We start from the raw sequence: 12924 nt of genomic DNA on the forward strand, positions 1-12924 counted from the left end.
TACGGTCTTGTCTTCAGCAAAGTGTAATTATCATTTAGATGCACTTACACAGGCAAAACGTTCCCCTGCTCTGCAATATATGTCAGAGCAACCTAAAATAAGAGAAGATGTAAGTGAAGCTTACCTTTAAGCCAGTCTACAGAAGGGATGTGTTGAATAGCTCCAGTAAGGGGAATGGCAGGGTTTAAATCTGAACTTTGACGCTAGTTTTTTGTGTATCTCCCAAAGTAAACATTCGCTAAACCAAACACTGCTAAACTTACTTCGTCAGCCAAAATCCCTCCCTTGCCTAGTGATCTCTGCTGAATTGTATGTTGTTTGTTGAACTACTTTTATGGCTTTGCAGGTACTTGTTCACTTTTGAGTGAGATCTTTGAGCAAAAATTGGTCTGTGTGTAAAGTTTCAAAGTCAAACATGCACATAAACTTCACTGTTTATGACAAGTAAAAGCCACGTCACTCCTGTTTTGTGGGGGACATCTTACTGTGAGTGTGGTTGGGGCCGCTGTGGTTGGGATGGTCGGGCTTCTTTCATCAATGTTACACTGGTGCAGACATTTGCATTACACAAGCAACTTTCTACCATAGTGCCATTCACCAGCTTAAACTCAGAGTAATTTTATTATAATTGAGGTGGTTTTTTTTCACTTTTTTTTAATGAACAATCTCCTGATTTACAAATATCCAAAGTTGGCTTTAAGTAAGGTTTTGCTGGAATACTGTTGGCTTTCATACCTCAAGGGAATTATTGTACAGTTAGATAAAATCTCTTCAAGTTAGATTAGAATCTAGCGCTTTCTTAATAAAGTTTACAGTAATAATATGCCATCATACTGAATAAAGCCTGTGGTTTAATGGACCATTTATTTCACTTTTTAAACACTGCCTGTGCTTCTAACACCATTTAGAATAACACACTATGAGCTTTGTTATATAAATTTATATAAAATTGCATATCATGTTGGCTGGGAGTATAAACTGTGCTCCTCCAGTGGCAGAAGCTGTTTTTGCAAAAAGTATCAGAGAATTTTAATAAATGTCTTGAAAATAATGCTCTTTTACTTGCTTGTTTAGATAGTAAATTCTCCAGAACTGATGTCATTGTCTGCGTGGGTGCATGCAATGAAAGATCCCAATTGGTGCCTCAATGTATTTCCACAAAGCCAATAAACAATAGCAACCAGAAGTGTGTTTGACTAATATTTATTTGGGTTTGAGTTCCTTTGCACTGAAGCAAAGCTGCATGGCATTGTCTTCAACACAGTTTAAAGGACCATGTGGTCTCTTCCTCTCTGCAGTTGATAGTATATTAATATTATGTATTCCCTTCAGAGGTTACTGTATCAGCATGGTATTATTCCTGTCTAAAACAAAGGAAATTCTTACTTCAGACATCTCAAATGTTAGCGTTTCAGATACTCTAACAACATTAATTTTCTTCAATATAACAATAGCAACGTAATACTAGTTTTCATTTTTTTGCCCAGAGAGGTTGTTGAGGCCCCATCCCTGGAGGTGTTCAAGGCCAGGCTGGAGGTAGCCTTGGGCAAATTGGTCTAGTGGGAGGTGTCCCTGCCTATGGCAGGGGGGTTGGAACTCGATGATCTTTGGGTCCAGTGCTGTTCAATATATTCATCGATGATCTGGATGAAGGGATAGAGTGTACCATCAGCAAGTTTGCTGATGACACTAAACTGGGAGGAGTGGCTGACACGCCAGAAGGCTGTGCTGCTTTACAGTGTGACCTGGACAGGCTGGAGAGTTGGGCAGAGAGGAACCTAATGAAATTCAACAAGGGTAAATGTAAGGTACTCCGTCTGGGGAGGAATAACCCCACACATCAGTACAGTTTGGGGGCTGACCTCCTGGAGAGCAGCTCTGTGGAAAGGGACCTGGGAGTCCTGGTGGACAACAGGATGACCGTGAGCCAGCAATGTGCCCTGGCGGCCAAGAGGGCCAATGGCATCCTGGGGTGCATCAAAAAGAGTGTGGCCAGCAGGGCGAGGGAGGTCATCCTCCCCCTCTACTCTGCCCTGGTGAGGCCGCATCTGGAGTGCTGTGTCCAGTTCTGGGCTCCCCAGTTCAAGAAAGACAGGGATCTGCTGGAGAGGGTCCAGCAAAGGGCTACGAAGATGATTAGGGGATTAGAACATCTTTCATACGAGGAAAGGCTGAGGAACTCTCTTCAGTCTAGAGATCTTATTAATGCTTTCAAATACTTAAAGGGAGGATGCCAGAGGGATAGGAGGAGTCTTTTTTCAGTGGTGCCCATTGATAGGACGAGGGGTAATGGGCACAAGCTTGAACATAGGAAGTTCCATCTTAACATGAGGAGGAACTTCTTCACTTTGAGGGTGACAGAGCACTGGAACAGGCTGCCCAGAGAGGTTGTGGAGTCTCCCACTCTGGAGACATTCAAAACCTGCCTGGACACTGTCCTGTGCAACCTGTTGTAGGTGACCCTGCTCTGGCAGGGGGGTTGGACTAGATGATCTCCAGAGGTCCCTTCCAACCCTGACTATTCTGTGATTCTGTGATCTTCAAGGTCCTTTCCAACCTAAATCATTCTATGATTCTACGATTCATAGGTGACAAAGAATATTACCTTCATAAATCATAGTAAAGAAGGCACATTAATTGATTACTTAGCATGGACTTAAGTTACTGTAACTCCCACCATTTTCTGATGTTAGTTTTTATTTCTTTGATAGCTCACCAGGCGCTTGCCACCCATCAAGGAGGCCAAGCCCAGGTTGCAAAAGCTGTTCCGTGACTTCTGGTTGTATTCAGTGCTGATGGGATTTGCTGTGGAAGGATCAGGTAGTGTAAATTTTAAGACAGCCATGTTGCTGCTCACATTTAAACTCTTCATGAATGTAAATGTACCTGTATGCGAACTGTTCACAGTAGGCTGAAGAAAAATTACAACCATAAAGACACTACAAAGCAAACAGCTTACGTTACAGTTCTCTGGTAGGATTTCTTTGCATTATTGCTCTGTTCTATGAGATTCAGCACAGTACAATTTGTTCTTGTACTTAATACAGCAGTTAACCTTAGTTAACTATGAGTTTTGGTAGCTAAGTTCCTGAAATGGAAGATCAGACACATGGGGTACAATGGTAGTCAGGTAGAAACTTCTTACCCATTGAGAAACTTCACTTGGAATTACCTAAACATATTTGTTACGTTTGGAACATGAACTACTTGTAATGAGTGTTTGTGCTTAAGTGCATGAAAAATTGGCCCTAGGAAGTAGTACAAAGCTTGATAACGCTAGTTAACTTTGAAACTTAATATTGTTCACCCCACCCCACCTCCCTCTTTATACTTGTATTCCAGGTCTCTGGCCAGAGGAATGGTATGAAGGCGTATGTGAAATTGCCACCAAGTCTCCGTTACTCACATTTCCCAGTAAAGAACCACTTCGATCTGTTCTTCAGTACAATTCTGCAATGAAGAATGATACTGTGACTTCTGTAAGAACTAATTTCTTCTATTATCTCCTTCCATAATGTCCGTCAGTGTTAAATGATATAGTAACCACGATTTATTGAAATAGCACAATACCCATTCATCCTGCCTCCTTTTAGTGAAAAACAGCTTTTTTACACTACTTTTGTGACAACAGTGTACATAAATTATTTGGGTTTAGTTTTATTGAGTGTTAATGCAAGTGTTTAGGGTGGTAGCTACACTATTTTGATTAGGTGTAGAAACCAAGTCTTTGTGGAGATGGAAGCCTTTTAATAGTTTTTCATCCATTTTGTATCAGATAGACAAAACTTGCACTGTTTAAAAAAAAAAAAAAACAACCAAACTTTGGAAGGAATCAATACATTCTGTCTTTCAAAGAAATGTCCTCTGGCTTGGTACTGGTATACTTCTCTCTCCTTAGAGTTTGCGGGATAGATTTTAGCTGAGAACTATTTGTGGTAGCAGTGTAAAGTGGATTGAAGAGTTGTAGCTTATGAAATATCTTTACCTGGCTCCCAAATAATACAGAAATCTTCATTGTGTCTGGATACTTTGTTCTGTGACATCAAAGAGTGGCATAACAGACCCATGAAGTTTAAGTAGCTGGACACAGGTGATGTTGATCAAAACTACATGCATTTACTGTAGATTGGTATAACTGCATGGAAACTAGCAGTTATTTCAGCAGGGAGCTTGACTCAGGTATTTAATTCTGTTTAATTATGCATTTGAAGAATTGTAACTTGCTGGGTCAGAGGAGGTTGGTCTTAGCCTGCAGGCAGAGGCGTCCTGGCATATTGTTTGCAAAGGTTAAAAAGTTATTACTTTTAGAGTAATAGCTGAAAGCAGATGTTTTCAGAACTCAAACTAATATAGTACTCCCACTTCAGATAATTTCGTGTATTCATCTCTAGGCTGAATTAAATGAATTGCGGAGTACCATAATAAATCTCTTGGATCCTCCTCCAGAAGTGTCAGCGTTGATCAATAAGTTGGACTTTGCCATGTCTACCTATCTTCTTTCTGTTTACCGCCTAGAGTACATGAGGTATATATATATGTACTTTTTTCACTAATGAATTTAAAAAAAATAAAATTAAATTAAAACCCGTATGTTCGAGTCAGAATTGCCAGACATGAAGATAAATGAGAATCAGTTTTTGAGTCACATTAGCTTTATTCAAGATTCAGAGACGGGGATTAATCTCTGCAAAAATGCCTGTAGGGTAGATAAAAAGGGTGGAATAATGTAGTAGGGCCCCAAAAATGGGATCTTCTCTGTATAGGAACTAACAGGAGATGGACCAAAGGGTTCTTTAAAGGAATGTCTTGCAAGCGTAATGTATCCTTTACACGGTACTGTGCTCGTGCCTCTGAAGGACAGTGTAGACACTTGCCTATTCTGTGAAATTAGTATCATGTAGGAGCTGAGAAAATTTTTTTGTAGTGTACTTTTTTCCCCCTCAGTAGTTTGTATTAGGTTGTACTAATCAAACATACTGAATTCACAGACTATATTTTTCCTTTAAAAGTGTATTTATTATTGCTATTCAAAGAAGTGTGTACCTGAAAACTGAGGTGGTGGTCTAGCAGTGAGGAAAGCAGGAAGAAACTTCTCCATCACGGTTTTACTTTTACAGACCATAACTGACAACAGGGACAACCATTTCCAGAAACGTCTGTATTTTAGAAACAATTTTTTAGTAAGTGATATTTCCGTCATATGTAAATTCAACAGATACAAAGCCTATAGAGGTGCCAAAGATTGTACTGTGTTTATATGTTGGCGGTGATTATATAAGCACATCATTATCAGGTTTCCCACTGCTGAGGTGTGGAAGTTATTCTCTCAGTGATAAACGAGATTTTAAGATCTGAGTTCTATTAGTTGAAGGTGGAATCAAAAAGCGGTATCACACTTACTAGAGACTTACAGTTATCCTGAAATGAACAACTACCGTATCTGCGTGGTGCGTACTGTGATGCTGAAGTACACAGATTTCTGTTGAAGATGTTTAAAAGAAAAAGAAAAAAAAACTTTAAAACAAAAAACCAGAACAACCCGACTCACAAAAGTCTTCTTTCCCTAGGGTGTTGCGTTCAACTGACCAAGATCGCTTCCAAGTCATGTTTTGCTATTTTGAGGATAAAGCAATTCAAAAAGACAAATCTGGTAAGATTACCCGTCTAGGTTATCTTACAACTTGAGATACTACCAAGTTATCTGCAGGCATGCAAAACTAAAACAAATGAAGCAACTGTATAACAAAATAAATCACATTTATGAGATTCGTGTTGCTTTATTCTTGTCAAGAACGCTGGTTTTGTTTTGAAACAGCTTAGTTTGGTGTTCACTGAGTAAACATAAACACTTTTTGACTGTTAAACATGATTTGTAAAGCAGACGCAATGCTGATAATCAAATCTGTCACTTCTCTCAATTCCTCAGGCATGATGCAGTGTGTGATAGCTGTTGCTGATAAGGTGTTCGAAGCTTTCCTGGCAATGATGGCTGATAAAGTAGGTTACACAGAAACTAAAATTTTAAATTTGCATAAATGTTCTCATTTCAGTGTATGAAAGCGTGCTTGTCTTTTTCCTTAAGAGCTTCATCCTTCTCTTTGGCATGCTTTTTAGCCTAAAACTAAGGAGAATGAAGAAGAGCTGGAGAGACATGCTCAGTTCTTACTGGTGAATTTTAACCACATTCACAAGAGGATCAGGAGAGTTGCAGACAAATATTTGTCTGGCCTGGTAGACAAGTGAGTATAGATTTAATTTTCTTGGTTTCTTTTCACATTGAGTGCTTAGTGATTACGTACACAGTTGATGACAACAGTCAAGTGAATTTCTGCTGAAACATCTCATTGAAAAATAACATTCGGTAGCATTTTTAACTTGGGCTCTGAAACCCCTGCTTAAAATGTCTGCTTAGTATTCCCATGCGTGGAGCAAAGCAAAGGGCCTGTGAAATAAATGGAATCTCAACTTCGCTCTACTCAGCTTGCTCTTAGAGAGCTTTTGACTGTATTGAGCTAGGCTGTTATGAGCCATGGCAAGCTTTGTGACTTCTGTTGAGTATGAGCTACCTGGTGATGTCTGTCGCTAGCTCTTTGAGCAGCTCCATTTCTTGAGAAAATAATTTCCTTCCTCAGCTCTCTGTGTTTATTGTGTTTCTGAATCCTGTCTTGCTCTAGGTTTCCTCACTTGCTGTGGAGTGGAACTGTGCTGAAGACTATGCTAGATATTCTGCAGACGCTGTCACTGTCTCTTAGTGCAGTAAGTTCCTTTTTTAGTAATGGTTTTGGGGGAATAAAGGGTTTGTTTCCATTTTTCTTATTATTTCATAGAACTGAATTTTTTTAGTTTGCATTTATTTTACACTTATTTGGGTTCTTAATTTGTTTTTGCCTTCATCACTAAGATTGATAAAACCTTAATTTCAATTTCTGTGAAATAAGGAGTACATTTGTATCCCTATTTCATAGGTAGTAAAACTATTACTAGAAAGTTGTTATCAAACATGGTTCAGAAAGTCAAATTTAGCATCAAGAGTAAAACACAGCATTACCTATTCTGCGTTGTAAATGTGGAACTGTCTCATTTGAAATAAAAATTTTATGGGTTTTTTTCAGGGTTTGTGTTCTTTTTATGAATTATGGTTGTCATATTGTGTTTTTTCCTGTCTCTGTATGTGTATCTGTATTCCTTGGATTTATTACATATTCATATTTTTGAAGATGGAAGTGCTTTATAGAGTTTTATTTTTCTACTAAATGTTGAGGAGAAGGCTTTGGATTTTTAAAATTATACTGAAAAACCAAACTAGAACAAAAATGTTTCTTACAGCTGTTCAGATTGACTTTGAGAGCAAAGATTAGCAAAAACGTTTGGTAAATCAGAATTTCTTTTTGGGATAATTCTACCTGTAGTGTTCAAGTTAAGTGACGGTGACTTTTATCTTACTGAGAATTTATAATTGTTTTTGTTTAGGACATTCACAAGGACCAACCATACTATGACATTCCTGATGCTCCATATAGAATAACTGTCCCTGACACACATGAAGCCAGAGAGGTAGGTTGTCTTCCTTGATTTACCAAACAACAAAATAATGCCCAATTTCTTTATGCCAAGGGGATAAATTAGTGAGCTACTGTGAATGGTATGTTTTTTAAAAATACTTCCCTAGGTAAGGTTTTTCTAATACAATATGACACTTGATATTTATGTTTTTCTGAATCTTATTATTTTACTTCACTTGAAACTGACAGTTCTTTGCTTACCAAGAGTACGTTTAGTTGTTACAGAAAATTTAACCATACCAAGTTGCTGCAACCTGTCTTACTCTCTGTGTTACTTATTACACCATTAAAACCAGTGGCTCTTATTAAACATCCTGTACTTTACTGTTTATATTGATGCTTTCTAATTCTAGAGTATAGTCAAGGATTTTGCTGCACGCTGTGGGATGATTCTGCAAGAAGCAATGAAATGGGCTCCCTCAGTTACAAAATCTCATCTACAGGTAATGAATCTGCTTCTGTGAAAGAATTTGGTTTTCACAGATCTTCAACATGGGAATTAAATGATGTAACGTTCTTGATTTTTCAGGCTATCCATGCATCATTTAAAATTTTTCTGTTGCTCTAAGATTTCCTTTATAACATTGGCAGAGAATAATTAGAATTTTTTATTTGACATGCCTTTTGATGTAGTCCAAATCGGTGTATCTTGAAAATAAGTTTTGTAAACAGCTGATCACCCTGGATTTACTTCAGAAGTCAGAATTTCTTATAATAGAATGCTCTGCCTAGAAGAGTTTGTTTAATGCTGGGGCATTAGCTGAAAATACCAGCTGCACTGAAACCTATGATTAGGATGTAGAACTTCTTTCTTGTTTCCCTCTTGGGAGAATATTTTTTCTGTCTTTTTTTTTTTTTTTTTTTAATACAGAGAAACACTGCTAATATATGAGTACACTGTAAACTATGGACTTGAATTTGAACATTGGGGTAGTAAACTCTCACATGTGGCAGAGTTCAGTAGAAAGCTGTCACAAGACCACAAGCAAAGACTACAAAAGACTATTTATGATGTACTAATAAAATAGATAAAACACCTTTTATGTAAACAAAAAGTCTCACTATAGTAAAATGCAGGTCTCTCTTAGTCCTTGGTGAGTAGCTGAAGAAACTGTGTAGTCCAGGTTAGACCAGTATTCTGTCTGGAAGTGCCTAACTTAATGCTGGTACAGAATTTCTGGGGAGGCTCAAGATCTTGGACACTGCAACTCTACCTGAAGTTTATATTTCCCTCCCTAAGAAAACGTCAAGGAAGTCTCTCCTTATGTAAGGGGATAACTAATTATATTCCCTTCTTCCATGGAGTCCAAAGCATTTCCTTTTGTAAGGTTCTTTTTGTGAAAAGTGATTCTTTTTAAGAAGACGTCAGCCTTCAAGTATTTTATCTTGATCACTGTATCCTTTTACAAAATGGAATGAGTCTCACTCTACATATTTAGGAGGACATTCAGAGTTTCTTATTGCCAGGGGAGCAATGCCTAAAAGGGAGTAGAGACAGTCTATTTGTTGTCAGGTATGTGTGTAATTAAGTTTTCTGGTATTTCTCAATGACGCAACACTTGCTTATGAGCTGCCTTGTTTTGAAAAACACTAGTTTTCCAACAAACACTTTTTTTTGTTTGGATTTTTTTCTGACAGGAGTACCTAAACAAACATCAGAACTGGGTATCGGGTTTGTCCCAGCACACAGGACTGGCTATGGCTACAGAAAGCGTTTTGCACTTCGCAGGCTACAACAGGCAGAACACCACTCTGGGCGTGAGTATTGGGCGCAATTCTTGTTTGTTTGTTTGGGCAGCTGCAGAGCGGTGTCATGGTTTGGGCTGGGCTGGACTGTCCACTAAAATTTTATAATGTGCAGCCACATAATACAGGTTTTTCTAAATCATCTTTGTCATAGCACGTGAACATTACTCAGAAAGATGTGTTGTTTCTTTCCATCTCAAATCAAGGTATCTTCCAATCATGTTGTTCTGTAAAATACTGAAAAGTAAGATGGTAACAAGCAAGAAAATAGGACTGTATCTAAGAGTTTTCTGTAGATGATTTTTAATGATTTCAAAGTAGTATCTTCACATACGACTGAAATGAGCTGCTTTCTAGTATAGTAACATAGGTGAGTGTCAGGTGACACCCATCCGCTCTGAGTTTTACATAAGTTTACTCAAAACATATATGCAGTTTTTCACAGTCTGTTTTTTCTCATTTGTGGTTGTAATTTCTGAACTCCTGGAGAAACATCCAGTAGAATCTGTTCTGTCATCAGCCAGCTTGTTTTCTAGCAGAAGCTTTGAAACTGCCTCCACGCCCAGCTTTAGCAGGATTTCCTTTTGGTCCTCTGTTATGGTCACCCTTCTAGACCGCGCTAGTCACAGAATCACAGAATCACAGAATAGTCAGGGTTGGAAGGGACCTCTGGAGATCATCTAGTCCAAACCGCCTGCCAGAGCAGAGTCACCTACAACAGGTTGCACAGGACAGCGTCCAGGCAGGTTTTGAATGTCTCCAGAGTGGGAGACTCCACAACCTCTCTGGGCAGCCTGTTCCAGTGCTCCACTACCCTCAAAGAGAAGTTCCTCCTCATGTTAAGATGGAACTTCCTATGTTCAAGCTGTGCCCATTACCCCTCGTCCTATCAATGGGCACCACTGAAAAAAGACTCCTCCTATCCCTCTGGCATCCTCCCTTTAAGTATTTGAAAGCATTAATAAGATCCCCCCTCATTCTTCTTTTCTCTAGACTGAAGAGACCCAAGTTCCTCAGCCTTTCCTCGTATGAAAGATGTTCTAATCCCCTAATCATCTTCGTAGCCCTTTGCTGGACCCTCTCCAGCAGATCCCTGTCTTTCTTGAACTGGGGAGCCCAGAACTGGACGCAGCACTCCAGATGCGGCCTCACCAGGGCAGAGTAGAGGGGGAGGATGCCCTCCCTCGCCCTGCTGGTCACACTCTTCTTGATGCACCCCAGGATGCCATTGGCCCTCTTGGCCGCCAGGGCACATTGCTGGCTCATGGTCATCCTGTTGTCCACCAGGACTCCCAGGTCCCTTTCCACAGAGCTGCCCTCCAGGAGGTCAGCCCCCAACCTGTACTGATGCATGGGGTTATTCCTCCCCAGATGCAGTACCTTACATTTACCCTTGTTGAATTTCATTAGGTTCCTCTCTGCCCAACTCTCCAGCCTGTCCAGGTCATGCTGTAAAGCAGCACAGCCTTCTGGCGTGTCAGCCACTCCTCCCAGTTTAGTGTCATCAGCAAACTTGCTGATGGTACACTCTATCCCTTCATCCAGATCATTGATGAATATATTGAACAGGACTGAACCCAGTACTGACCCTTGAGGGACACCACTTGTTACTGACCTCCAACTAGACTCTGCACCACTAACCACAACCCTCTGAGCTCTCTCTGTCAGCCAGTTCTCAATCCACCCCACTGTCCATTCATCTAGCCCGCGCTTCCTAAGCTTGCATGTGAGGATGATGTGGGAGACAGTGTCGAAAGCCTTGCCAAAGTCAAGGTAGACAACATCCACTGCTCTCCCCTCATCCACCCATCTAGTCACTTCATCATAGAATGCTGACAGATTAGTCAGACACGACTTCCCCTTAGTGAATCCATGTTGACTATTTCTGATAACCTAAATGTCACTAAATGTACATGGGATAAAGAATTCCCAGGACTGAGGAGTGCAGTCACATAGTTCCTTAAAGGGGCAAGATGAAAAAGCTTGATAGAATAAAGACTGTACTGGAAAAAAGTAGAAACTGGAACTAACTGGAAAGGAAATAAGAGAAACAACTTTCTTGTTTTCTTAATAAGTTAACAATATTTGTTTTGATTAGGGCCCTCCTGCATGTCAGCCAAGTGACAAAAGCTCTTTCAGAAAGCTTTCAGATTGCTAGCAGGTTTTTTTTCCTCCTGCCTTATTCCCAAGGATTGGACATTGCTAATGCAAAGGTGATAGTACACAATTTTTATATTCAAGACATGTAATAAGAATAGTTCTCAAAAGTTTATCCATTGCTGAGGCAAGCTAGCCGTTAGCAGTACTGAAGCAAAGCATTGCAGGAGTGTTGAATTTTTGATGGTTTTGCTGGCCTTGTATTTTAATATTAAATCCACAATATAAAAAATTGATTTTACAGTATAAAGAATCATTCTTTTCTTTTTGTTTGTGTTTGAGGAGAAACCTCTGAGTCACAAATTCCTGAGTGCTTCTGCAAAGGGAAGCATGGATTACTAGTGCACTTTTTCAAGACAGGAACAAAATACTCTCTCTGCATTACTCTCAGTTCAGCGAGCTGTTGTATGGAGAGGGCAGAACCTAGATCATGTCTACTCTTCTGTCTTCTTTCTTACCTGTTCGTGAAAAGGGAGCCGCAGTCCCAGAGATTCTACCCTTTTTATGCTTTTTTTGATCTTTCAAAAAATATATACAAATACACATATATTTTACGCTGTATACATGGAATTAATGCACATGGGTTTTATTTCATTTTTATTAGTCTGAGTACTGTTATACCTAATAGTCATGATACTGTGCTCTTTATTAGCATGAGGAAAACTAAACTTAAAACATATGTTAATGTATAAATAGAAAAAAAGACAAGGGGTTGGATACGAACAGTATAAACAGGCTATATGATCTGGTCATAGGCAACCCAACTGACTGAAAGACCAACTTGTGTGAAGAAGGACTACTCCAACTTCATGGCTTCTCTTAATTTGCGGAACCGCTATGCAGGAGAGGTAAGTCCAAGATTTCTCGTGAGTGTGGAGTGTCCATGAGCTCTGGCATAGTTTTTTGGGGGAATGATGTCCCTTCCAACACAAACTGTTGTATGGTTGTGTGTTATTTCAAGCACAGACTCTGAAGTTAAATTCCTTCAAGACAAAGGGTATAATTTTCCTAGGTTATTAAACAGATCATTTGACTGTTGGCTTTGCAGAAGGTTCTTGGATTGCAGATAAAGCTAAAGACTTAGCAAGTAGTAACAAAAGATGTCTCTGTTTGTGAAGTCTCTTATCAGCACATGACCAATATCAAGCTAGATTCCTAAAAATAGTGTTCTCTGTTTAAAAACCTATTATATTTTACAGGTTTCTGGAATGATTCAGTTCTCAAATGCCACAGGACGAACATCTGACCTGAATAAACTGATGGTCAAAGAGCTGAATGATGCTCTTGAATTGGGCCATACTGAATTCTACACCCAGGCCATGTTTAAGTTGACTGCACTGCTGATAAGCAGCAAAGGTAATGAAAACCAAATGGAGTTCTGCTTCCTGGCTGTGAATGCCAAGGGTAATAAACTACAAAAACTATCCGTATGCAAACCCAGTATGCATCAACTTGAAGC

At 39.4% G+C, this 12924-nt stretch overlaps 1 protein-coding gene across 1 annotated transcript in view; it reads left to right on the forward strand.

Annotated features, from left to right (window-relative positions):
* Positions 1–12924, forward strand: part of PI4KA (phosphatidylinositol 4-kinase alpha) — a gene marked incomplete at its 5' end in the record, with an annotated part of 66185 nt that overhangs the window by 34568 nt on the left and 18693 nt on the right. The window contains 12 exons of the mRNA XM_082491446.1: positions 2712–2820; positions 3343–3479; positions 4392–4525; positions 5568–5650; positions 5927–5997; positions 6115–6239; positions 6675–6756; positions 7471–7554; positions 7916–8005; positions 9201–9320; positions 12221–12313; positions 12665–12821. Coding sequence (XP_082347572.1) covers positions 2712–2820; positions 3343–3479; positions 4392–4525; positions 5568–5650; positions 5927–5997; positions 6115–6239; positions 6675–6756; positions 7471–7554; positions 7916–8005; positions 9201–9320; positions 12221–12313; positions 12665–12821 — 1285 coding nt within the window. The remainder of the gene's footprint in view (positions 1–2711; positions 2821–3342; positions 3480–4391; positions 4526–5567; positions 5651–5926; positions 5998–6114; positions 6240–6674; positions 6757–7470; positions 7555–7915; positions 8006–9200; positions 9321–12220; positions 12314–12664; positions 12822–12924) is intronic.

The sequence above is a fragment of the Vanellus vanellus genome (assembly GCF_965231255.1).
Source record: "Vanellus vanellus genome assembly, chromosome: 16".
NCBI classification, from domain to species: domain Eukaryota; kingdom Metazoa; phylum Chordata; class Aves; order Charadriiformes; family Charadriidae; genus Vanellus; species Vanellus vanellus.